This window comes from Desmodus rotundus, chromosome 10 (assembly GCF_022682495.2).
Source record: "Desmodus rotundus isolate HL8 chromosome 10, HLdesRot8A.1, whole genome shotgun sequence".
NCBI lineage: Eukaryota > Metazoa > Chordata > Mammalia > Chiroptera > Phyllostomidae > Desmodus > Desmodus rotundus.
Genome location: NC_071396.1, coordinates 61825771 through 61850455, shown reverse-complemented (window position 1 = coordinate 61850455; position 24685 = coordinate 61825771). Strand labels below are relative to the sequence as shown.

Genomic DNA, 24685 nt, shown 5'->3' with positions numbered 1-24685 from the left:
TTAAGGCTTATCGATTTTGTTTATCCTTCAAAGAACGAGCTCCTGGATTCCTTGATCTTTAAAATTGTGCTTTTAGTCTCTATGCCATTTAATTCTGCTCTGATCTTGGTTATTTCCTTCCTTGTGCTTGCTCTGGGTTGTCTTTGTTGTTGTTCTTTGAATTGTTGTAGGTATAGGGTTAACTTGTTTATTTGAAATGCCTCTATTTTTTTTAGGTAGGCCTGTATCACTATGAACTCTTTCAGGCCTGCTTTTACTGTGTTCCATAGGTTTAGGATTGTTGTGAGTTCATTTTCGTTTGTTTCCGGAAACTTTCTGATTTTTTCCGTAATCTCATTCTTCACCCATTTATTGTTTAATAGCATGCTATTCAATGTGCACGGTTTTGAGTGTTTGGGGGTATTTTCCTTGAGATTTGTTTCTGGTTTCAATCCCTTGTGGTCAGAGAAAATGCTTGATATGATTTCAATTTTCTTGAATTTGTTGAGGCTTGCTTTGTGTCCTATCATGTGGTTTATCTTTGAAAATGTTCCATGGACACTTGAAAAGAATGTGTATTTTGCTTCTTTGAGATGAAAGTTTGTGTATATATATCAGTTAAGTCCGTGTCATCTAAGGCATTGTTCAATACCACAATATCTTTGTTCATATATGGTTTGGAGGATCTCTCCATCTTTGACAGTGGGGTGTTAAAATCCCCTACTATGATTGTGTTGCTGTCAATATCTTTCTTGATGTCCTCCAAGATTTTCTTAATGTATTTGGGTGCTCCTATGTTGGGTGCATATATATTTACAATGTTTATGTCTTCTTGGTGGATTCTTCCTTTGAGTATTATGAAGTGACCTTCTGGGTCTCTCTTTATGGCCCTTTTTTTGAAGTCTATTTTGTCTGATATGAGTATTGCTACCCCTGGTTTTTTTTTTTTTGCTTGGAAAATTTGTTTCCAGCCCTTCACTTTCAGTCTTTGTAGGTCTTTTGTCCTTAGGTGTGTCCGTTGTAGGCAGCATATGTGTGGGTCATGTTTTCTTATCCATTCAGCTATTCTATGTCTTTTGATTGGAGCATTTAGTCCATTTACATTTAAGATTATTCTTGATAGGTACTTATACATTGCTGTTTTTTGTTCCTGTGTTCCTCTCTCTCTCTCTCTGTATCTCTCCTTTCCTTCCTTTCCTTAAAGCACTTCATTTAGCATCTCTTGTAGAGCTGGTTTGGTGGAGGTGTAGTCTTTTAGACTTCTTTTCTCTGGCAAATCCTTATTTGGCCTTCTATCTTGATTGAGAGCCTTGCTGGGTAAAGTAGTCTTGGTTGCAGGCCTCACGTTCTCATTACTTGAAATATTTTTTGCCGTTCTCTTCTGGCTCGGAGCATTTCCATTGAGAAGTTAGCTGCTAACATTATTGGGGCTCCCTTGTATGTTACTTACTGTTTCTCCCTTGCTGCCTTTAAGATTCTCTCTTTGTCTTGGAATTTTGCCATTTTAATTATGATGTGTCTTGCAGTGGGCCTCTTTGGGTTCCTCTTGCTGGGGACTCTATGTTTCTTGGATTTGTGTGACTTTTTCTCTCATCAAATTAGGGAAATTTTCCATGATTAGTTTTTCAAACAGGTTTTCTATCTCTTGGTCTTCCTCTTCTCCTTCTGGTATCCCTATTATAGGGATATTATTACATTTCATGTTGTCCTGCATTTCCCTTAATCCCTCTTCATTCTTTCTGAGCCTCTTTTCCTTTTCTTGCTCATTCTGCATTTTTTTTTTATACCTCGTTCTCCATTTCTCTGATCTGATCCTCTGCTTCATCAAGCCTGCTTTTGATTTCTTCTACTGTGTTTTTCAGTTCAGAAGTTGTATTCTTCTTTTCCTCCTGGCCCTTGTTGATAGTTTCTATTTCTTTTTTCATGTTCATATAGTTTGCAGTGAGTTCATTGTAGTTTCCCTGGAGTTTTTGGTAATTCTCTGTGAGGTCATTATGCTTCCTTATAACCAATTTTTTTAACTCAGTATCTGATGGTTGACTTGCCTCTTTTTCATTTACCCTTGTTTCTGAGACTTCCTCTTTTCCTTTCATTTGGGGATTGTTTCTTTGTCTTCCCATTATTTGTGAGACTCTTGCTATTAGCCTGTGCTTCTTAAGTTGTTCTGTTCTGGCCCCCTGGATTTATTGTGTAAACTTCTGTGGTAGAATACCTATGAGATTCAGTGGTACAGTCTCCTTGATCTCACGAGCTTACTGTATTTGGGCTGTGGTTTATGTTGGCTCTGAGTATGTCTTTGGTTTTTGGTTGTTTTGGGGTCTTTCTTTGGTGGGTCCTTCCCACCAGCTCGTTATCTGAGGGTCAGTCTGTCCCCTTCCTCTTGTTTGCTGTTGTGCAGGTGTGGGCCAGTTTTGTTGGTGCTGGTTCTCCTGTGTGTACAAGGTTTTGAGGCTTTTCTCTTGCTATTGTTCAGGTGGTGGTCTCAGTAATTTCTCCAGTATTCTGTTGTATTTCTAGATGGGTCCTGGGTTGAGTTAGTGTGGCTTCCACTCCCTCCTTCACTTTCTTCTGTTCTTAGCTGTTGGTGGTTCCTTTGTTGGTGAGTTTCCTTTTCCAGAAGCTATCCTGGTGTTCACATCTTCTACTTACTGTTTTTTGTGATAGGTTGTAGGGGGAAAGCGAAATGGTTTAAGACAGCAGGAGTGTATTATATGATATTTAAAGTACCAGCCGTTAGAGAAGAGATAGATCCCATGGATATGTATAGTGTTAACTGTGATATTCACCCACCTAGCCACTTTTTAGAAAGTGTGGAAAGAAGATAAGACCCTTGTTGCAGGGGGGAAGGATTGTGAGTTGGGTCTAGAGCTGTGAGTTTGTGGGAGGTCAGAGTATAAGGTAAAGTGAGAGTAAATGGTAGAAAATAGGTGTAATGTGATAGAGAATAGAGTTAACCACACCAGTAATAAAGTTCAGGAAACAGTGAAGTTGGCTGAGATATGGGAGAAGTTCTGTGTAGTATTTACAGATGTATGAAACAGCTATTATTTACAATAGTAATGGAGCAACAACCATATGACAGAATCTATGTGATCTGCAGAACTAGAATAGGGAGTATAGGTCCTAGAGTAGTATGCTAATGGAACACAAGTGAAGTGAAAGTCAGTTAATTAACAATACATTATGAAAGAGAGAACAAGAGGAAACCAGTCAAACAATGCAAATTAACCAGTCACATGAAGAAGACTAAACAGAAAAAAAGTAGAAAAATACTAATAAAATGAGTGATGTAAGAATAATGAAAAAAATAATAATACAAATGTACAATAACTTGCAAGTTCTCTGGAGTAGCAAAGTGAAATTTGTTTCACTGTCTCAGGTGTTGGGATGCCCCCTCTGTGGGTCCAACCCTGGTCTTTTCTCCAGGTTTTATTGTGTCACTTGCGGGGATGAAAAAAAAAGAAAAGATGGATGGAAGAAGAAATATAAAGTGAGAGAAAGAAGAAGTAGAACAAGAAAGAAGGAAAGAGAGGAAGAAGGTGTTAAAAGGGAAAAAATAATAAAAAATAATAATAATTACCTTAAAAAAGAAAGAAAGAAAGAAAGAAAGGAAAGAAAGAAAAGAAAAGAAAGAAAGAAAAAGAAAACAAGCTTGCTGGTTTCAAACTGGCCTAGCCAATTTTTCTGTTCTTTTCGGCTGCAGCCAATTCAAGGGGCTTAGCCCAGCTCTTGTCCCTCCTGACCAGCACTCAGGCAGCCTCAGGCCTAGCTCTCTAGCAGCCCCTGTACCCACAGTTTCAGGACCTCACCTTCCTCTGTGCTGCGGGTGTGCTCGCGGGGCCTTCCGTGGTTGTACTCTCCCCAGTGCCTGTGGTCTCAGCGCCCCCCTCCCCCCAGGTGTATATTCTCCCTGGTGCTTCAGATTTGGGGTCGATGCCCCCCACATCCCCGTGGGAGTGCCTGGTGGCTGGTTGGAGAGGAGACTGGAGCTGCTGCAGCAGGAGAATTCCCCAAAATGCCCTCAGGGGTCTTTTTTTTTTTTGAGAAAATCCTCCTGCTCAATCCTGCCGCTCCATACAAGGAAGGGCCTTTCTGCTCACACAGCCCACCTCTCCAGCTAGACTAGGGACTGTCTGGGTCAGGGCCCAACACAGCACAACTCTCAACTCTCCCCAGCTGGTGGAGCCCACAGTCTCCGTGTGTTTACCACTTTGTCCTTATTCCTTTCCCTGCAAGTCCAAGCAACCAGGTCTCTCATGGTGCTGCTCAAGCCTTGTTTGGCAGGGGAGGGAGCCTTTAACTTGGCTCTCTCCCAGAAGTCCAGCCCCAGGCCCTATAGGCCTGGGGCTGCGGCAGCCCTGGTTCCCGTGCTGGTCCCAGGGACCTTTTTGTCCTGAAGCAATCCCATTCCTATCTGTTTCTTCAGTGTCCTCTATACTTTTTCATCTCCTATCTTCATAAACACTGGGGTGCTGTTGGCTGTTCACTTTGTTCCTCAGTAGATGGGCTAGGTGCAGGGGGAAGTGGACTCTGCTCCCACCTATCTCTCTGCCATCTTCTGGGCCCATTTATTCTTCTTGTTCCTTGTTACTTTTCCCTCATTCTTCCCCCTCCCCCTTCCTACTGATAACCCTCCTTGTGATCTCCATTTCTGTGAATCTGTTCCTGTTCTACTTGTTTGCTTAGTTTGTTTTTGTTTTAGGTTTGATTGTTAATAACTGTGAGTTCGCTGTCATTTTACTGTTCACATTTTTTATCTTATTTTTCTTAGATAAGTCCCTTTAACATTTTATATAATAAGGCCTTGGTGATGATGAACTCCTTTAACTTGACCTTATCTGGGAAGCACTTTTTCTGCCCTTCCGTTCTAAATGAAAGCTTTGTTGGATAGAGCAATCTTGGGTGTAGGTCCTTTCCTTTCATGATTTCGAACACTTCTTTCCAGCCCTTTCTTGCCTGCAAGGTTTCATTGGAGAAATCAGCTGACAGTTTTATGGGCAATCCTTTGTAGGTAACTGTCTCCTTTCCTTTTGCTGCTTTTAGATTCTCTCCTTATCTTTCATCTTGGCTAATGTAATTATGATGTGCCTTAATGTGTGCTTCCTTGGGTCCAACTTCTTTGGGACTCTCTGAGCTTCTTGGACTTGCTGGAAGTCTATTTCCTTTGCCAGATTGGGGAAGTTCTCCTTCATTATTTTTTCATATAAATTTTCAACATCTTGCTCTTGTTCTTCTCCTTCTGGCACCCCTATGATTCAGATGTTAGAACATTTAAAGTTGTCCTGGAGGTTCTTAAGCCTCTCCTCATTATTTTGAATTCCTGTTTCTTCATTCTGTTCTGGGTGAATGTTTATTTCTTCTTTCTGTTCCAAGTCCCTGATTTGAGTCCTGGTTTCCTTCCCTTCACTGTTGGTTTCCTGTATATTTTCCTTTATTTCAATTTGCATAGCCTTCACTTTTTCCTCTATTTTGCAACAGTACTCAACCATTTCTGTGATCATCCTGATAACTAGTGTTTGGAACTCTGCATCTGATATGTTGATGATTTCTTCATCTCTTAGTTCTGTTTTTGTAGCTTTGATCTGTTCTTTCATTTGGGCCATATATTTTTTTCTCTGGGTGCCAGTTATGTATTAAGAGGTGGAGCCTTAAGTATTTGCTAGGCGGGGGAACCCACTTTGCTGCATTGTACCATGTATGTTGGGGATGGGTCCCAGAGGGAACAATGGTGTTTGCTCAGCTCTCAGCTGGCTTTCAGTCACTTCTCCTGCTACCCACAATCAAATTGGGTCCTTCTGGTTTTCATTCCCAGGTGGGTGGGCTTGTGTACCTTTTAGTGCCCTGTGCGTCTCTCCAACAGACTCTCCTGTGAGGCTGGGAGGTTTTCCCACTGTTGCAACCTGCACAGGGTTTTTACAAGCAGAGGTTTTGAGACTTTATTTCCCCACGCTGGAATCCTGGATTGTGTGATACATCTCACTGCCTAGTTGTTCCTCCCAGTTTATCTACACACAAACGTGGGACCACCCGGTCAACCAGCCATTGCTTAGGCCACTAGTTCTTCCTGCCACTGCCTGGACACGTGTCCTCTGTGCCCCATCTGCCTGTCTGCACCCCTCCTGCCTGTCTGAATGAATATTTCTGTAACTCCTTGGTTGCCAGACTTCCATACAGTTCGATTTTCTGGCAGTTCTGGTTATTTTTTGTTTTTAGATTTGTTCTTGTCCTTCTTTTGGTTGTGCATGGAGGCAAACTATATCTGAACTTCTTAATAATAAAAGTGCTTCATTAATATGTAAAGTCTTTGTAATGTTAGTGTGTATTAGCGATGTTTTACTTTATTACCTTATTTTATATTTACTGTAATTAGAGGGTTATCATTGAGGATTTCTTTCTCTTATATGCTATTTCCTTAAATTCTTTTGCTTTTTTTTCTAGTTTGATGGTGAAAAAAAAGAAATAGGGCTAAATTTTATAAAAATTGGTCACAAATTGATTGAGATGAAGTGGTAATAATGGAAAAAAGATTCATTTCCTCTGATACTGGACATTTATACTTGAGATTCTGTTTTGAAAGTCTGGTCCTTTGAGCTTCTGACATTCTTAATGTTACTCATGTAATATAACAATATTGAAATATCTGAAAGTATTTTGTAAAGTGTTATTATTATGTAATATATTTGAAATAGTTTGTAGATTAAATATGCTTTTCCTTCACATTCTTTTAAAAAATTAATATGAGGCTTTGTTTCCCTCTTAAGAGTCATTTTTTAAAACCTCTCAACCCTAGTTTTTTCTAGAGTGCTGGAGTCAGTGGACCTGAACCTCAGACTTCATTTCTAAGACTTCTGGAATTAACTTGGGAAATGGGCTTTTTCATGGTGTATGTAAACTAAGCATAACCAGGGGAAAGATAATTGAAAGGTTGCATGACTTTTGTAGCTGTTCTTAGAGGAGCTATGAGCAGTGAGTGCTGTGTTGTCTTATCTTGTCTTCCTCACATACTTTTCACAGACTTTCAGGAAAGGGGGCTGCAGCTGCCCCTTCCCCAGAGCTCTCCTAGTGCCTATAGTGTGGTCATCAGCACAGCTTCGCGTGACTTTTATTTTTTTCCTTTTTGGCTGCTGTGGATCTACTACATTTAAGCTTCCTACAGGTCATCAGGTAAATGATCTCTTTCTTTTTAATTTCAGCAAGGGAAGAGGTAAAGCACAGAGAGCATCAGATCAGACCATACCAAGTTCCATTGGAGCAGCTGATTGCTGTGGAGGATGTTGGCTGCCGAGTCACTGAGAAGGCCCTCGCTCTAAGGTGGGAAAGCAGGTCTTGGCAGCACAGCTCCCATCACTCCCCGCTCACCATGGACTCTACCCTCTGGCTGGATGGCTGACGTGGCTGTGTGCCCTAATTGTGCATACTGCTGGACTGGGTGCTGTCCCAGATACCGCCTGTTCTGTGGGAGCAGGGCAGGTGGGCATCAGATGCTACCAAAAGCTGGATGGGACAAAGCAATGGACTCCGACAAGCTAAGATGGAAGTGACCTGAAGCTTCACCCAGGCGGTTTCCTCTTGACAGGACAGCTTGAGTCAGAGCACAGGCTTGTCTGGGGAGCAGTATGCAGGAAGCTGGTTTTCAGGCCACAAATGCTTTCACAGGTGAGATTCTCTACACTTAAATGAAAGCTTTATTTTGACTCTTAATTGACAGGTGATAAAATGCCAAACAATTGTAGAAATTAAATGTACATTTGCATTGATGAACTAAACGCCATACAGAGTCAAGGGCTCAGGCTGCCATGGTGACTGATTTTGACAAAATAATAGTACATTTTCTGTCTCTCTAAGAATTTGAAAAAAGCATTTGGCATTTTATGATTCTGCTTTTGTTGAGTAATAGAGCACATACAATGTCTTGCAAGTTGTTATTTTTTAAAGGAATCTATCACTCATAGAACAGTGTATAGAGGATGTGTTTTTCTTTGCAGAACTGGGAAGACTCTTGAGTAAGAAGTTATTGCTGATGAGTAACTTCTCCCTCCCCATCTTTAGTTTTCTCAGATTTATTCATGTGCGAATGGTGGTGAGGTGGCAACTCTGCTGAACTAACCTTGCAGTGAGGATCTTCTCCTATAAATGAACTCACACAGAAGCCTGGCATCACTACTTAACAGTGACTTACCCCCTGGATGCCAGTTTGAACATTTTGCAGGGAACCACTTAGTCTGGGTGGTGCCCCAGAGCCATGGCCCAAGACACAGGGGCTTTTGAATTTGGGTTTTGGTTCTTTGTCTGATTTGCTTAACATCCCAGGAAGCTACTTAATTATTCTGGGCTTTTGGCTCCTCATTTATAAAGTGGGTCTGTGATGTTGAAGAACCTCATGGAATTCAGAGAAAATATTTTACATAAAAGTGTTGTTTTTGTTTTTGAAGGAAAGATAGCAGAATAATCGCAAGAAGTGACTTCTTGAGAATAATCACAAGAAGCGGTCCTGTGAATCTTAAATATTTGTATCTGTTCACATTTTGTAGAGAGAGAAGGTCAGGTTGTTGGAGTGCCCAGAGAGAGGTTGTGGCTTAAGTTTGGGAGTCACACAGACTTGGACTGGACCTTGCCTCTTCACTGACTAGAGCTCTGCACCTGGACAGTCATTGGGCTCCTCTCTACCTTCCCTTTGCTCATTTGTAAGTGCAGATGGTCATGTGTGCCTCTCTCATGATGCTGCTCTGAGGAAAAATGAGACAACATAAATGAGATGCAGAACACAGATCTTGATCCTTTTCAGGCTGATGTGGGGTCACTGTATGGAGCCAGGTTGCCTGGTCCGGGCCTTGATGCTCCTTGTGCTCAGACCTTTGAGGAGACTCCTTAGGTCTCTCAACATCTGCAGCTGTAACATGGGAGCCTCTGCCCTGGAGGCTTGGGAAGGTAGCCCACTGAAAAATAAGTGAAAGAGCTATTTAAATGTACATGCAAAAGAACACACACAATTGAGCTCTGTAGAACTGTCTTCAGACTTCCAGCCTGACTGGCTCAAAACCATGCCCTTCTGTCTTCCATTAATGAGTATACTTCAGTTGTTTCAGTCATATGAACTGTTCTTTCATAGGATGGCACCTCCCCTCTGGGCAGAGGGTGACCTGCAGGGCCATGACAGAAAACACTTCTGTGAAGTGGCCAGATGTAATGCCCTTCATGCTCTTCTTCCCCATTTTCCAGGAGAGTGCTGGGAGAAGAAGCATCTAGGAAGTGCATGCAGATAAGCTCATAGAAGCAGTTCTGAGATGAATAGGAAGCAAGAGAAGAGAAGGAAGAGAGGCTGGATCCAAAAGAAACCTGAGGAAGAGTGGCACATGGTTCAAAGTGTAGACTAGCCCAGAGGTGGGTTTCTAGGTACAGTTTCTTCATCCTTGTGAGCCTGGTGCTGGTCTGTTGTGGCTCATACTTAGACATTTGTCCGTTCTTCATCACTCATTGAGATGCTCTGCAGCTTCTCTGCCTTGGGGGAAAGTAATGCTCCACCCCATCAGGATCACAGGCCTGAGTCAGAAGGTGCAGTAGGCTCTGAGTAATGAAAATCCCTAGGTTCTGCCTGGAGAATTCTTAGTAGTTAGGATAATGCCTGGCACATTAATCAAGGCTCAAATGAATGGCAGCTGTTATTATGGCTATTACTGCCTGGGTTGTGGGCTATGTACAGCCCACATGTACAGGACCCCATGTCACCCCTTACACACTCATATAGGAGAAGCATCCTCACAACAAAGTTAGTTCAGCCACCCTCTTGAAGCTACTCCTCAGCTCGTATTTTCTTATCTTCTTTTAACTCATAGTTTTCCTAAGAAGTCTGTTTTCTTACAAATTTAGCCTCCTCAGTTGCATCAGCCTATCTGAATAATAATCATACTGGTGCTATGATCATTTACTAGTAGTAAAATGATAACCATGGGTAATATTTTAGAGAATTTACTGTGTGCTTTAGCCGTGTTACCTCTGTTAGTCTTTACCACAACTCTGATGCCACTGTTAGTGTGCTGGTGTTCCTGGTGCTCAGGGGCACATTCAGACTAGCCAGGAATTAGATTGAGCCTTTCCAAATCTTGTAGCACTGTGTGTGACTTTGGTTGCACATGCGGGTCACCTGGGGAGCCTTACCACTGCCTGGGTCTCACCCCTAGAGATTGAGATTTAATTGGACTCTGCATCACCTAACCCTGCTAAATCAGGACCTGCATCCTAACAAGATCCCAGGTGCTTGGTGCACATAAAAGTCTGGGAAGCAGTGAGAGCCAGCACTACAGAGAGTGGTGTTTAGAGGTGAGGGATGAGTTGAGAGAATCAGTTCTTCAGAAACAGAACTGACTTGTCCCATTCCTGCAAGAGGGATGATTGGATTAACTAATCTGCCCATTCTTAAGGAAACTATCAAGTGTTGATTATTAGTTATCAGAGCTGGGCACAGTACCTATAGTGGGACAATGGTTTTAGCATCCCAATGTCTCTAGAAAATAACCAGTGGTAAAATAAAGGAGTTAGAAGTACCCAGCCTTCTCTGGAGGTGGGTCCTGGTAGACTCTGCTTATCATTTTTATTCTTTGCCTGTTCTTCTCATCTTTCTTTACCCACATAGTTGGTAAAAGTTACTTATGATGTAGGATGAAAGAGCTGACCTTCTGTCTTGCCCAAGCAGCTAGTTAAAACTGTAGTCTTAGATGGAGGCTATATGTATGTTTTTTGACTATAGCCTTTTTTTGTCCCAGGGCAACTAATGATGCTAATATTTTAGTTTTTTTAAATTGAAGATAGACTGATTTTGCTCATTCTTTAGGTTAATGGAAAGGATGCTTGCTTTAGATAGCTTAAATGATGAAGGGGTTGAGGCATTTTTCCTTGGCTTTAATTCTTGTTTTAGGGCAAGACAAAAATGCTACCATACAGTTAACCATACCTACCCTTAAACAAATTTGTCAGTTTATATTTTATGTTTTAGTTCTCATGGGGGGGTTGGTTAAGATTCCTATTTAGTAAGGACTTAGGACTGCAGCCTGGCCAGGAGAGAAGGTGGGGAGACCTGTGTAAAGCTGTGTTTGCCTGGCAAGCCCACTGTTTGTTTGGAGTGTGTGAAATTACCTTGCCAGGTGGTAGGAGCTTAGAAGGCCCTTCTCCCCAAGACACTGCTGGCCCACACCTGTGGTTAGACATCCCCTCTTAAGTCTTTCTTCCTCTGTGAGATATACCCACATGGATACATATCACAAATTCAACTTCCCAATTATGATTTTATTAGGTTAATTCTTGCATAAAGGAATGTATACATTGTATTTAAATTTCTTAGTGCATGTAATTTAGAAATGACTTTAATCATTTAGATACTGTTTTGTAACAAAAAACTTAATTTTTCCCTTTCATGTGCTTTCCAAATTTTCTTACAATGAGCAGGGTTCCTTTATGCAACAATTACCCATAAATAGTCCTGCCATATGAAGCTTTGCACTATTAGCATTTTGACTTGTATCCTTTCAATAATTTTCCTGTGCAAATTTTTTCTTACAGAACTGTGTGATAATATATATTCAATTTTATAACCTGATCATTCCATTTTAAACATTTATTATGAGCATTTTCTTTTAAATATGATTTTAAAACATGTCATAGTATTCTTTAATGTATGTGTTCTTAAGGTTTAAAAGTGTTGGGTATTGCAGCTCTTATTGTTGGGTATTGCAGTTTTTCTCCTTATAAATAATGCTTTGATGAATACCTTTGTGCAAAAAATTCTTCTGTATATTGGGTTATTTCCTTCTTTATATTAGGATAAAATACTAGAAACAGAAATATTAAACCCAAAGATGTGAACTTTATTAAGATTTATGGTTGAATTTCCAAAGGGATTGGTTGATCCTAGCTTCTGAGACTTTGCTGATCTCAGTTTCTTCTAATTGCCTGTTCACCGTTGCTATGGCCTATCCCTGCCATTCAACCGTAAGATGGAGCTGCTCTGCCTTCCCTGCGGGGTGTCATAAGATTGATTCATGTTTGTGGAACTTTTTGCAGCACACTGCTGTAAAGGCGACCGAAGTGCCACAGTTATGATGACACTGCTAATACTTCATTTGGGCAAAGGGACACTCAGGCATCCTAACTTTACTGTTTTTGTTCTTTCAGACAGTCTTTCTGCATGGCTGTAGTTCACTGTGGCAATGATGTAGATAGATAGACTCCAGCAAGATAAGACTCTTGTAAAAACAAACCCTCAGTGCCTCTGGGCAGATAGAAATGGATATCCTTCCAGGATATGTCAGTAAGACCTTCATTGAAATGTCCTAATAGTGATGGAGATTTCGTCTGAGGTTTACTGTACTTGTCAGTGACTCAGAAAGCACCCTGCCTAGGTTATCACTATGTATATCCTAAAGAAGATGCTGTTTTTAGGTTCTGCCTCCTCCCCACCCCCAATGCCATCCTTAGATATTGTAAAGGATTTACCCAGTTGTCTTAAGTTCTCTGAATTATTTCATTAAATGTTAAAAAAAAATTAACCTTGGATAACTATGTAAATAACCAAATTCCTGTAGAATTTGCAAATGTTTCATGTGAAAAGAATAATCAGATCTAATTGTTAAATAAATTAAGGTTATTTCACTCATAAATGAGAAAGATGAGAGTTAGGTATCTGAAAGGGAGCTATTTTGTAGATGATGGTGACCAGCTTTACTTAGCCATTTAGGAGCAAAAAGGGAAAAACACTTAAACTGAGTTGTTGGACGCCTATTTTCCCCCCATGGAATTCTTTCACACTAGCAGGAGTGCGGGGACCCTGTATTGGGTGGATGTAGCCTTACCTGGACACGTGACTAGAGCTGCACTGTTCCTAGGGCTCTGAAAAGCCTGGTAGGATCCTGGGTCACTTCCTTCCCACCACCCAGACCCTTCAGCTTATTTCCCATCCCTTCAAGGTCACACCCCTGTGCTGACCCATGGGTGACCTTAGGCCACACTTTCCAAAGTTGCTGGGAGGATACTTGTTTTAGGACATACTGAAGGCTGTTTTTCAGTAAAAAGGGTGGGGTGGATTTATGGCCAAATTCTGGAAGAAGGAATTTAAATCGATTTCTTTACTCTAGAACTTTATAGAGTTTAGTATGAGACTGTAATATGAAGGTCCTTGACAGGTAAGATTGGCAGCATTTCCCAAATGTCAAGACCTGGAAGGCTTTTTAGAAACAAAAACATTGAAGGACAGCTCTCCCCTGCACATGCTGCCAGTCTGTGATGTTGCCCTTCTTCTGTCTGCACTTCATGTGTCCCTATCCTGCCTGCACTGGTGCAGCTGTCCCCTCATGGGTCTGCTTATACTGAGCACATGTTCATAGAGCTCTTGCCAGACGTATGTAAAGTGCTGCAGCAGAAAATAATATTATGAGGCAGCCTGTCTTCCTGCCTTCATTCCTTCCCCTCTCTAGTTCTGCCAATATTCTTTAAAGATGCAGCTTTAATTATACCTTTTCTTGCTCTAAAATTTACTGTGGCTGCTTTTTGTTTCCTAAAAAAAGTCTAGACTCCTCAGCCTGGAGTTTAAGAAAGATGCCTCTCCCTGGTGCTCACAATCTAGATGTCATGAGCTACACTGTTAACTGGTGCAGAGAAGGCACATCACAAGCTGTTGTGGAGCTAGGACGTGGTCTAAAGCGGCTGAGGACTTTTGCACAGCCCCCTGGCCTATCTGCTCGTGGACATCTCCATTATATGGCATCCTCTCTCATTCATTTATATTCCATGGATATGGTTTCTGCCTCCACTTTCAGTCACTCTACCTCTTCCTGTTTGCAGAGACAGCCCTTGGATGACGGTTTCTTCTCCAGAGGCCTAGGGGGCAGTAACACTGTGTCATCATCAAGGTCCCAGCTGTTTGCTTCTGTGGGCCTAAAATGGGTGAATGATTTATGGTTCCTTTACAAAAATTTAACCAACAACAATGAATATGGTAACATGGACATTCTTTCCCCTTAGTTGACTTTGATATTTTAGAACATTTCCAGAGCAACATAAGGAAGATACCTCTTGGTCCTAGAAGCAGGATGACAACGCATGTTTCTACAAACATGTAGGCAGTGTCCAGGCTCAGGGCTCCTTCATATCAGAATTAAGATGCGAAACGATGCTGGTCTTATCATATAAACTTATTTTTTCTTTAGTAGTTAAATTTCAGAAAATTAAGGGTGTTTTCCTTGCACCTTTGGAATTATGCTATCATTGATTTCATATATGATATTTCACAGAGCTGACAAAAGGAATAAAGATTAATTGTCTCCTATGCCAGGTGTTTTCACATTTCAGTGCAATCTCATTCAGCTCTTGTGACAGCCCTGGAAGGTGTGCATACTATCCCAGGTTTATCAGAAAAGGAATAACGCAGAGCCAGAGAGGGCCTGCTCGATGCCATATTGACTGCAGTCTGCAGTGCTAGAGTTGAGAAACATGTCTGTCTGTGATGGAGTTGGATCTTGGTAGCTCCCACTGTGCTGCCTCAGCTTCCTCCAAGCATGTGGGAGAGCAGAGAAACACAGGCTCTTTCCTTTAGAATCCAATGCTGGGCGAGAGGGACATACGGAGAGAGAGACAGGAAATTGCAACTCCAAACTGAAATCACAGATAGTGGTGTCTGTGTTCTAACTTCAAAAATGCAGACTTTTACATGTCTACCTTTTGGCAGAACCTCACCAGTTTTTGTCATCCTGTTTTTAGAATGCTTAGAAGTGAAAGCATAATAAACTGTAGTGGTGATGGTTGCATAGTCATGTATTTAATGCCACAGAATTGTACAGATAAAAATGGTTAGAGTGGTAAATTTTATATTACGTATATTTTACTACAGTAAGGGCAAATATTTTTGAAGAAAAGAACCAATACTATTGAGCTTATCAGAAAAGCTCCAATCTAAGCAAGGGTCTTGATGGAGGGAAGAGGGAGCAGAAAGACATGTGAGTAGGTATGTGTGAGGAAGAGGGTCTTGTCTGACTTAAGGGCAGGTTTGGACTAAGGTGGGTGCACCCACAGTTGGACATGCTGATGAACTGGTTTCCTTTAGTATCGGTTAAGTGCTCATTGGAGAGGCTGAGTTCAGGTGGGCTGTTGATGTCCCAAACAGTCTGTGCACTCCTGGATCCCACTCAGCAAAGCAGAGGTCCTGCAGGTAAGCAGCTCCCTTCCCTAGAAGGCAGTTTGACAACCATCTGATTTTACTTGGGACTCACTTCCTGTACAGAGCACTGATCATAATGTTGCTGCCAACCTCATACAGTGTGCTCATGCACAGACATGTGATAAATGCAGTTTCCCCCAACTCTTGATATTTGTCAAGTTGTTTGGGAGCCCTAGTACTATATTGGTGCTAGGTATCAGCATAGATTGACATCCTGGGTGACTTTTCCACTGGCATACTCCAGTATCTGGTTCTCCTTAGATAGGGGTAGTGGTCAAGTTGGAGTTTAAGACAGGAAATCCTGGGAGGCTACATTCTGTGGAAAGCACAGGAAGTGGAGTTCGAACCTCATGGTTTCTTTGATCACTGTAGGTTTTCTTGTGACTTGGGCTGGTGCATGGCTTCCCAAGCCATTGTGTGTGATTTAGAAAGAAGAAAGGAGACTGAAAAAAGAGGTGCTGTGTAAGTGGTGAGAGGCTGCTGTGACCACTTCAGGAGTGTCTAGCCTGGCTAGAGGCAGGAGCCAGCATTCCAGAAACATCCCAGATAAAAGGCAGCTCTTACTCAAAACCTGGTGTTGCTACAGCAGCACCCTTCCTTGTTGCTGGTTTGGGACCCTCTGCCACTTTTGTTTCATGCATCTCCTTGTGTTAACATTATTTGAATTCCTTCCTGTCCTCACTTTTGCCTCACACCAACATCTGGCAGCTGGTGACATTTCTCTTTCTGAATCTGCTGAGTGATCTTTGTACTGGGACTCTGACACTCAGTTTCCTTGCTTGAGCTTTGAATTCTAGCTGCTCTGTATACCTAGCTCCAGGTGTTGCCTGCTCTTCCTGTCCTAGATCATGTTGTGGAGATAATCCTCTGATAGTCTGTACCTAGGCTGATGCTTGTAACAGGATGTACCATCTCCAAGGCAGAAGTGTGTGAAGTGCACTAGTCCTGTACAATCTGCTCACCTCTCCTACTGTGAGTTGCCTTTACCAATGAAACTTCTGGCTCCTTTTCATTTCATTAAACATCCAGCCTTGAGCTTCACTGATTACCTTCTACTGTCTTCTAGTCTTGACTGAGTATACCATGAATGTGCAGGGAATGGAAAGAGAGCACATGATAATAATTGAGTATTATTATGTGCCAACCAATATTCTAAGCAACTTTCTTGACATACATATTCTTATTTAAGCCTCAAAGCAATTCTATAATAGGTGTTGTTATGAAGCCCTTTCGACAGATGAGGAAACTGAGGCATGAGGTCACATACCTAGTAAGATGAGTAGCTGGGATTAGGACCTGCAGTCTTCAGAGTCAGCACTAACGACTGGACTATCCCTTAAATGTGGTCAAGCCGGCCCTTTCCAGGAAGTGTTTCCCTGCAGTCTACATACATACAATGAAATATTACTTGGCAATAAAAATAATGAAATCTCATTTGTGGCATGGATGGACCTAGAAGGTGTAATTCTCACTGAAATAAGTTAGACCGAGAAAATCAAATACCATATGATTTCACTGATATGTGGAATCTAAGGAACAAAATAAATCAACAAACAAAACAGAAACAGTCTCATCGATTCGAAGAAAAAACTGATGGTTTCCAGAGGGGATGGGGCTAGGGGCTGGGTAAAAAAGGTGAAGGGATTAAGAAATAAAAGTTGCAAATTGGTATTAATAGTCACAGGGATGTAAAGTACAGCATAGGGAATGTAGTCAGTACTACTGTAATAACTATGTATTGTGCCAGGTGAGTACTAGAATTATCAGAGGGATATAAATGTCTAACCACTATGCTGTACTCCTGAGACCAGTATAAAATAACATTGAATGCCAACAGTAATTGGAAAAACAAGGCTGAAAAAGGGAAGGAATAAATTTTCACTTTTGGGGAACAAAAAAACTCATTAGACTTTGTTTTTGTTTTTAGTTTTTTAAATCATTAGAGGTCTGGACCTCCAATTATACCACAGGTTAATACCTTGTTTTGGGAGTTTCATTGAAGCACCCTTAGTAGTATTGTTTGTTTATTTGTTGTCCCTCTGTTGTTACTCACTGTTGGCCAGGGAATGGTATAGCAATGAAGATTAATTTGGCATTTCTCCTAGCCTTAGTGTCCTTGCTTTATTGGAAGAGATAACTCACACGTGTGGACAAAATAGCTACAACATGAAGCAGAAAGTTCTGAGTGCTTTAGGAACGCACTGATGAAGCACTCTAGGGGTTCTTAGGAGGCAGCTCATGGGGTGGTGAAGGGAGACAGCTGAGCTCAGAGCCCAGGGAGGTTCCAGGCAGTGTAGGAGGAGGGAAATTAAGGCAGAAGCAATGCAGGCAGAAGTGGCTCCATGACCAGGAGTTTTTGGCAGTGGGCAAGCAGTCAGAGTAAGGATTTGGTGTTGATAAGCAGATGAGTGAAGAGTCTTTGAAGGTTTCAAGCCACAGAGTGACCTTATCAGAGCAGCTGTGGCCCCTGAAAGAGGCGGGTGGGGGACCAGGCAGAAGGAAGTTTGTGCTTGATCATAGATTATGCTCAGCTCAGGGGCATGATTTTTAGTCCCCTCACCTTCCTCCTTGATGTTTCTGGGCAAGGCTCACTGATTTTTTTTGGTCTGTTTATCTCAAAGACACACTATCTTCTTTTGAGTATGAAGAACTTAATTTTCTATTGCTCAAAGCCAGAAGTGTGGCTGAGAGATTTATGAGCACCTGTAAGCATTCAAGGGAGTGGAAAGACGGTTGTGTTGGTTAAAACAAAACAAAATTTAAAAAAAGAGTTAAGATATGTGTATCATAAATTTAGTTTTTCCTCCAAAGTGAAATAACCTGCAGGTAACAAGTTGTATAAGTTTAGCAGATGGAATGTTATTTCCTTGCCAAAGATTGCATTGTTTCATAAACCATGTCTGCTTTTCATCTGGTTTTATAGTTCAGATGGCTAGGAGGTGACTGACAGCTAGCTTTGTGGGGTTTGCTCAGCTTGGTGTTTTGAAAGAAGGAGTAAAGGTGACCAAAACCAAGTCGTGGTTGATATTCACATCTTTTTGTATTTGGGTGGGGGAGATTTTGTGTATCTTCCTTATAAAGAAAATAATTGCCAAATGAATTTGTCAAAATATTAGAGCCTCTCAGAAGAATTATACATTGAATAATTAAGGGGCATCACCTTGTTTTTATTCATGTTAAACACTATACCTAAAAATGATTGATGTGTAAGCCCCTGGTGATGAGGCTGTGCCACTAAATTAAGACCAAATTCATCTATTTCATTTGTAGTATTTGTTGTGCTTTTAGTATATACCAGACACTGGATGAGATGAGGCCCCAGGGAGTATAAAACCTGAGAGGTGACCCAGACAAGGGAGTAAGAAATTTTTGCAAAAAAATAGTACCAATTTACAAAAAAGGTCCCTTTAGTGGGGCCATTTTTACGGCACTGTATAGGCTTACTTACTAGAGTCACCTGCGCTCCAACAGGGGCATTAGGAAAGGGCTTTCCATAAGAAATGACTTATAAGCAGAGATCAGAAATAGGACTTGGCTGAGCAAAGGAGTAGGTTGGGCAGGGCAGAACCCCCAAGAAGACTGGACAGCAGGCCCAATGGCCCAGAGGTGAGTGAGAAGAGCCTGGGTGGCAGCTTCATTCAGCCAGAACTTAGAGTTTGCATGGCAGATGGGAGGCAGTGGTGGAAATTGATGAGGTGGGTGGGACCCAGTGGCTGTGGTAAAAGAAGGGACATGAACTGCGAGATGATTCAGAGATAGGTTCTGTTGAATGATGATTAACTACAAGTAAAGTGTGAGGGAGAGGAAGAGTCAAAGCTGATGCTAACAGGTCCAGCTGAGGCACCTGGAGGAGAGCTTGATGACTGGAGATCTCCTGAGCCAGGTAACACAGGAGGAAGTGAAGGTATTGTGGGTAAGACCTCAAGTCTTGTCTTGTATGTATTGAATTTGAGGTGCTTCGGGACATGGCAGAAATGTTTGGCATGCAGTTGGATATGAAACTGTATGTCCAATCTTAATCAGGGCTGGATGTGAGGATTTGGGAATCAGCAGTCTGTAGCTTGCAATACTGTCTGTACAGCAAGTACCTGCCTTCCCTCCTTACAGAAAACTTTTGGGGAAAGGAGCCTATTTCACAACGCTTCTTCCTCTGTGAACACTGACACTGCCTCTCTGTCCCTAGCACCTCCCTTCTTGTTCTGCTCCACTCTGAGCCCCCAACCCCCATGGCTGTCACAGGGAAAGCTGAACTGCTGCCCCCTAAACATTGCTGTGACTGATCTGTTCTTGCAGAGGGTGAGACTAATTCTCTGCTGTTGTCTGAACCCTGAAACACAAGACTGTGGGTGGCCAGCTTTACTGAAGGCTGTACTTAGCAGGAGGTACAGGATAGGAGAAAAACTTAAAATGGACAGTTAGTATATCAAATAAGACAATTTACAGAATTTGAGAGAAAAGGCAAAAGTTAATTCTTCACAGATGATCCTGTCATGGGGACTGCTGACTCCTGCTCTTTCTTTCCTAGAAGGAGGTTAGAATTGTCTCTACCTCTTTAGAAAAAGAGCCTCTTCCTCCTTCAGGGGGCCCTTCCCTGTAAATCTGTTTTTCTTCTAGGAACCCACCCCGCCCATTTCCTACTTTCGTGTCTTGCCCTGGGATCCATCCCCTTTCTCCACAGAGCAGACCACCAGACGCATGAGCCCTATCATTACCTGTAACTGCTGCCTGGCCCTTGGTGGATGGTACCCTAGAGTATCTTTTCTTTGATGTCTCTGGTCCAGTTTGAGTTGAAGCTGTGTTCTGTGTTCTCCTGATTCTTCAGTTTTTCTCTGGGTGACTTGTGTATACACATACCTGCACACTCACACATCTCCCTAGGACTTCACATTTTATTTCCTGGAGACAGTGGAGCCTGACCAGAGGTTTCAGTCCAGAGGAAGCTGTTGCTGAAAATTATCATGTGCTTCCTCTTGTCTTCTGCTTCTGGACCATGCTCAGAGCTGGTGTCATGTAAAAAGTGGGGCCTCTCACCATGCCTTTCTGAAAAGGGTCTGTGGCCAGCAGGAGCTTCAGGACTAAAGGTTGTTTCTTTATCTTGGATCACACACAACTTCATCTTATTTCCAGTATCTCTACATGAAAGCAACTGGAGTATTTTTCACTGAGTAATAATTGAGGCCAAGACAGGGAATGCAGTTAGGCCTTTCTTTTATAGGCCTAGAAGAAAGAAGCTTAGGATAGGACTGCATGGGACATCAGCATTAAAGGACAATGCATATGTGGAAGGCACAGTCGAGTGAGGGGACAACTCAGGGGAGGGTGTCAGGATGTGGCCTGAGTGGTCAGCAGTGGATGTATGACTGGGCAGTAGGAAGCAGAGACATAGAAAGTGTGAACAACTTTTTTACAAAGAAGTTTGGAAGAGGGAAAGAGGGCCAAAGGGAAATGTGGGTGAAGTAGAGTATAGGGAGCAGGATACCAGAGAACACGTATTAGATAAAAACAGAGTAGTGGAAAAAACAGATTCCAGGTCAGTGGGATGGTGGGGGCCAAAGCCATTGCTGTCTTCATGGATGAGTGAGAGGATGGCAGTGATGCCAGTGCAGGTCTGCAGGTCCTGATGCCCAGGAGAACACTTTGGGGCCAGCTGGGGTCCTGCTGCTTTCCTCCTGAGCCAGAGAAGGAGGTACAGGGGAGTAGAGAAACTGTGGAATGAAAATGAAGCTCATCATTGGGCTAGGAAGAAAGGAAGGAAAAGATCTAGCCTTGAAAACAGATTCTGGGAGTAAATAAACACTCCAGAAGAAGTGATACTACCCAACAGCCACCTAAAATTTGGGAGCTCTTTTGGCATACAGGTAGTCAGAGCTGGAACAGGAGAAGGAATTTGGTATGAGTGCCCTGGGTATTGTCCCAGCCCCAGCTACCCTTGGATAAACTTTAAAGTTATCAGAGAACCATCTCTGCAAACTTACTCATGTGCATGCCTTTGTTTCTGGGTCCCTCCATTCAACCCCCACCCCTGTCATCTGCCTTCTTGGAGGGTTAATAAAGTTTTCTCAGCAAAAGGCCAGTGTTACCTGGACCTGAGCTCTGGGGACTCCTGGTGTCCACTCCTTGGTTCAGAACCGATAAGGGCAGGTTCTATGTGTGACCATGTGTACTGGAAACAATGCATCAGTCCATTCAGATGTGGCCAGAAAGGAACCGAATCATCTCTGCTGCTTGCTTTTTCCCTCCCTGCTGGTCCCCACAGGGTCAGCTCTCATTGATTGTGATTTCAGGTTGAGAGGGCCACTCTAGGGGTGATTATATTTTAATAGAAGATGTTGTGGTAATTGTCAGTAATGGGAATTCAGCAACATAACAGAGAACATGGGGTGTGAAGTTCAGGCATTGTTGGGTGGGGGGAGTAGTTTTTTGTTTATTGAGTATTTCATTGTTTAAAATATTTACATTATATGTGAAATATATTCAAATGGTATTTATGGAAAGAAGAGCATGTACATATGTTGTACAGCCAATAATTAGAATGTGTAGACTTCTCTTGTTTCTGCTTCCTTCCCAGCATCCATTCCTTTGTGAGAGCTGTCCTTCTGGTACTATATCTGATTCTGATGAGCTGTCAGTCACAGAACTCCAGAGATAAGCTAAGCCAAAATGATCAGGCTCTCCTAAGAATTTAAATCATGAGAAAAAACAAACAAACTAGAAGGCAGTTAGAGATGAGTCATCTGATAGCAGCTCCTAACATAGCGAGCACATGAATTCCCATGATATAAGTCACCTAAATACCCAAACACCTGTCTTTCCTAGGCCTGGTTATTCAGCATGCCATTCAGTAGTTCAGTAGCCTTACAATAAACTTACTCAGCTCCCTCCCTCTCTCCCTCTCTCCCTCTCTTTCTCTCTCCCTCCTCTTCCCACCTTGCTTTCTTGCTTTACTTAGCAAGAGTTTGTTACTGTTGATTGTAGCTAAAGAATACTGATTTATGTATTATTAAGGTTCTTATAATGTTTTTCTCATAATAACATTTAGATATGTCTATAGGTCATTTATCTACAAAGAAGATAATTAACTTGGTGGACAGAAAAAAAATATCTATTATAAAAAGCATGACTGTGTTTCCAAGCATAGAAATAATGGTAAGAGAGAGGTATGGTATAGGTTGTTGTTGATGTTGTTATATACCAGAAAGAGCCTTTAACTCTTCCAGCACCAACCCCAATTCTAATCTAACTTTGGTAAAATCTTCCCATCAGTGCAACATTTTGGACTCAGAAAATAAAGGTAGTTAAAAAAAACACAGACACATAAACATTGAAAGGAGTATTTTGAGACGAAAAAAAGAGAGTAAACCTTTTCAATTAAATTTATTACTCCTTGGGTAAACCTCATTGGCTATGATACTGAGAAGAGAGAAAAAGAGGGAAGGAAAATACAAGTCAGTGATGTAGAAAGTAGATTGCACATACCCAGAAGTGGAAGTCTGGGTATGGCCAAATTAGCACAGCCACAAATCATCTCAGATCAGTTTCTTTATTGCTAAAATGAAGAAGTTGAAGTAGATGATTTTTCCTCTCTCTTTTATTTAAACTAAAAAACAAAAAAGAACCCTATCCATGAATATTTCCCACCCACCACCACCCACCTCTGGCAACCACCAATCTGTATTCTAGATCTGTGAGCTCGTTTTTTTTCCCCTTTAAATTAATATTCCACATATAAGAGGGATCATACAGTATTTGTGTTTCTTCGTCTGACTTATTTAATGTATAGAACAATGCCCTCAAGGTTCATCCATGTTGTTGCAAATTGCAAGATTTGATTCTTTTTTTTTAATTGTTGTTCAAGTACAGTTGTCTCAATTTCCCCACCACTACTTCCCCCCCACCCCAGCCATCTCCATTTCCCACCCTTGATCCTATCCCCCTTTGGCTTTGTCCATGTGTCTTTTATAGATGTTCCTGAAAACCCTTCCCCCCTTTTCCCCAGTATCCCCTACCACCTCCCTTCTGGCTACTGTCAGTTTGTTTTTAATTTCAATTTGTCTGGTTATATTTTGCTTGCTTGTTTGTATTGTTGATTAGGTTCCACTTATAGGTGAGATCATATGGTGTTTGTCTTTCACCAGCTGGCTTATTTCACTTAGCATCATGCTGTCCAGATCCATCCATGCTGTCTCAAAGGATAGGAGTTCATTCTTTATTTCTGCTGCTTAGTATTCCATTGTGTAAATGTACCATAGTTTTTTGATCCATTCATTTACTGATGGGTACTTAGGTTGTTTCCAGCACTTGGCTATTGTAAATTGTGCTTCTATGAACATTGGGGTGCACAGGTTCTTTTGGATGGGTGTTTCAGGGCTCTTAGGATATAATCCCAGCAGTGGAATTGATGGATCAAAAGGCAGTTCCATTTTTAGTTTTCTGAGGAAATTCCATACTGTTTTCCACAGTGGCTGCACCAGTCTGCATTCCCACCAACAGTGCACTAGGGTTCTGTTTTCTCCACATTCTCTCCAACACTTGTTGTTTGTTGACTTGTTTATGATGGCCATTCTAACCAGTGTGAAGTGGTATCTCATTGTGGTTTTAAACTCTCTGATGGCTAGCAATGTTGAACATCCTTTCATATGTCTCTGGGCCCTTTGTATGTCCTCCTTGGAGAAGTGTCTGTTCAAGTCCCTTGCCCATTTTTTTAACTGGTTCTTTGTCTTCCTGGAGTGGAGTTATACTATGAGTTCCTTATATATTTTAGAGGTCAAATCCTTGTCTGAGGTATCATTGGCAAATATGTTTTGCCATACGGTGGGTTCCCTTTTCATTTTAATGGTGTTTTGTTTAGCCGTGAAGAAGCCTTTTATTTTGATGAGATCCTACTTGTTTATTGTTTCCTTAATGTCCCTTTGGTCTAGGGGACATATCAGTGAAAATATTGCTGTGTGAAATATCTGTGATTTTCCTGCCCATGTTCTCCTCTAGGACTTTTATGGTGTCACGGCTTATGTTTAAGTCTTTTATCCACCTTGAGTTCATTTTTGTGCATGATATAAGTTGATGATTGAGTTTCATGTTTTTGCATGTAGCTGTCCCAATGCCATTGGTTGAAGAGGCTATTTTTTTTTACTCCATTTTATGTTTCTTCCCCTTTTGTTGAATATTAATTACCCATAGAGACTTGGGTTTATTTCTGGGCTCTCTATTCTATTTCTATTTGTCTATGTGTCTGTTCTTATGCCAGTACCAGGCTGTTTTGATTACAGTGGACTTGTAATACAGTTATATACCAGGTATTGTGATCCCTCCTGCTTTGTTCTTCTTTCTCAAAATTGCTGCGCTATTTGGGGTAATTTATGGTTCCTTATAAATTTTTGACATATTTGTTCTATATTTGTGAAATATGCCACTGGTACTCTAATAGGGATTGTGTTGAATCTATAAATCGCTTTGGGTAGTATGGACATTTTGATGATGTTAATTCTTCCAATCCATGAGCATGGT

The 24685-nt window shown here is 41.6% G+C and overlaps 1 protein-coding gene across 7 annotated transcripts in view; it reads left to right on the top strand.

The window, feature by feature from the left end:
- The window catches only part of LDLRAD4 (low density lipoprotein receptor class A domain containing 4), a 684091-nt gene that overhangs the window by 243972 nt on the left and 415434 nt on the right, over nucleotides 1–24685 (top strand). For all 7 annotated transcript variants that reach the window (XM_053912663.1, XM_053912662.1, XM_045187834.2 and 4 more), the window contains one exon: nucleotides 7173–7635. In XM_053912663.1, coding sequence (XP_053768638.1) covers nucleotides 7596–7635 — 40 coding nt within the window. In that variant the 5' untranslated portion in view covers nucleotides 7173–7595. The remainder of the gene's footprint in view (nucleotides 1–7172; nucleotides 7636–24685) is intronic.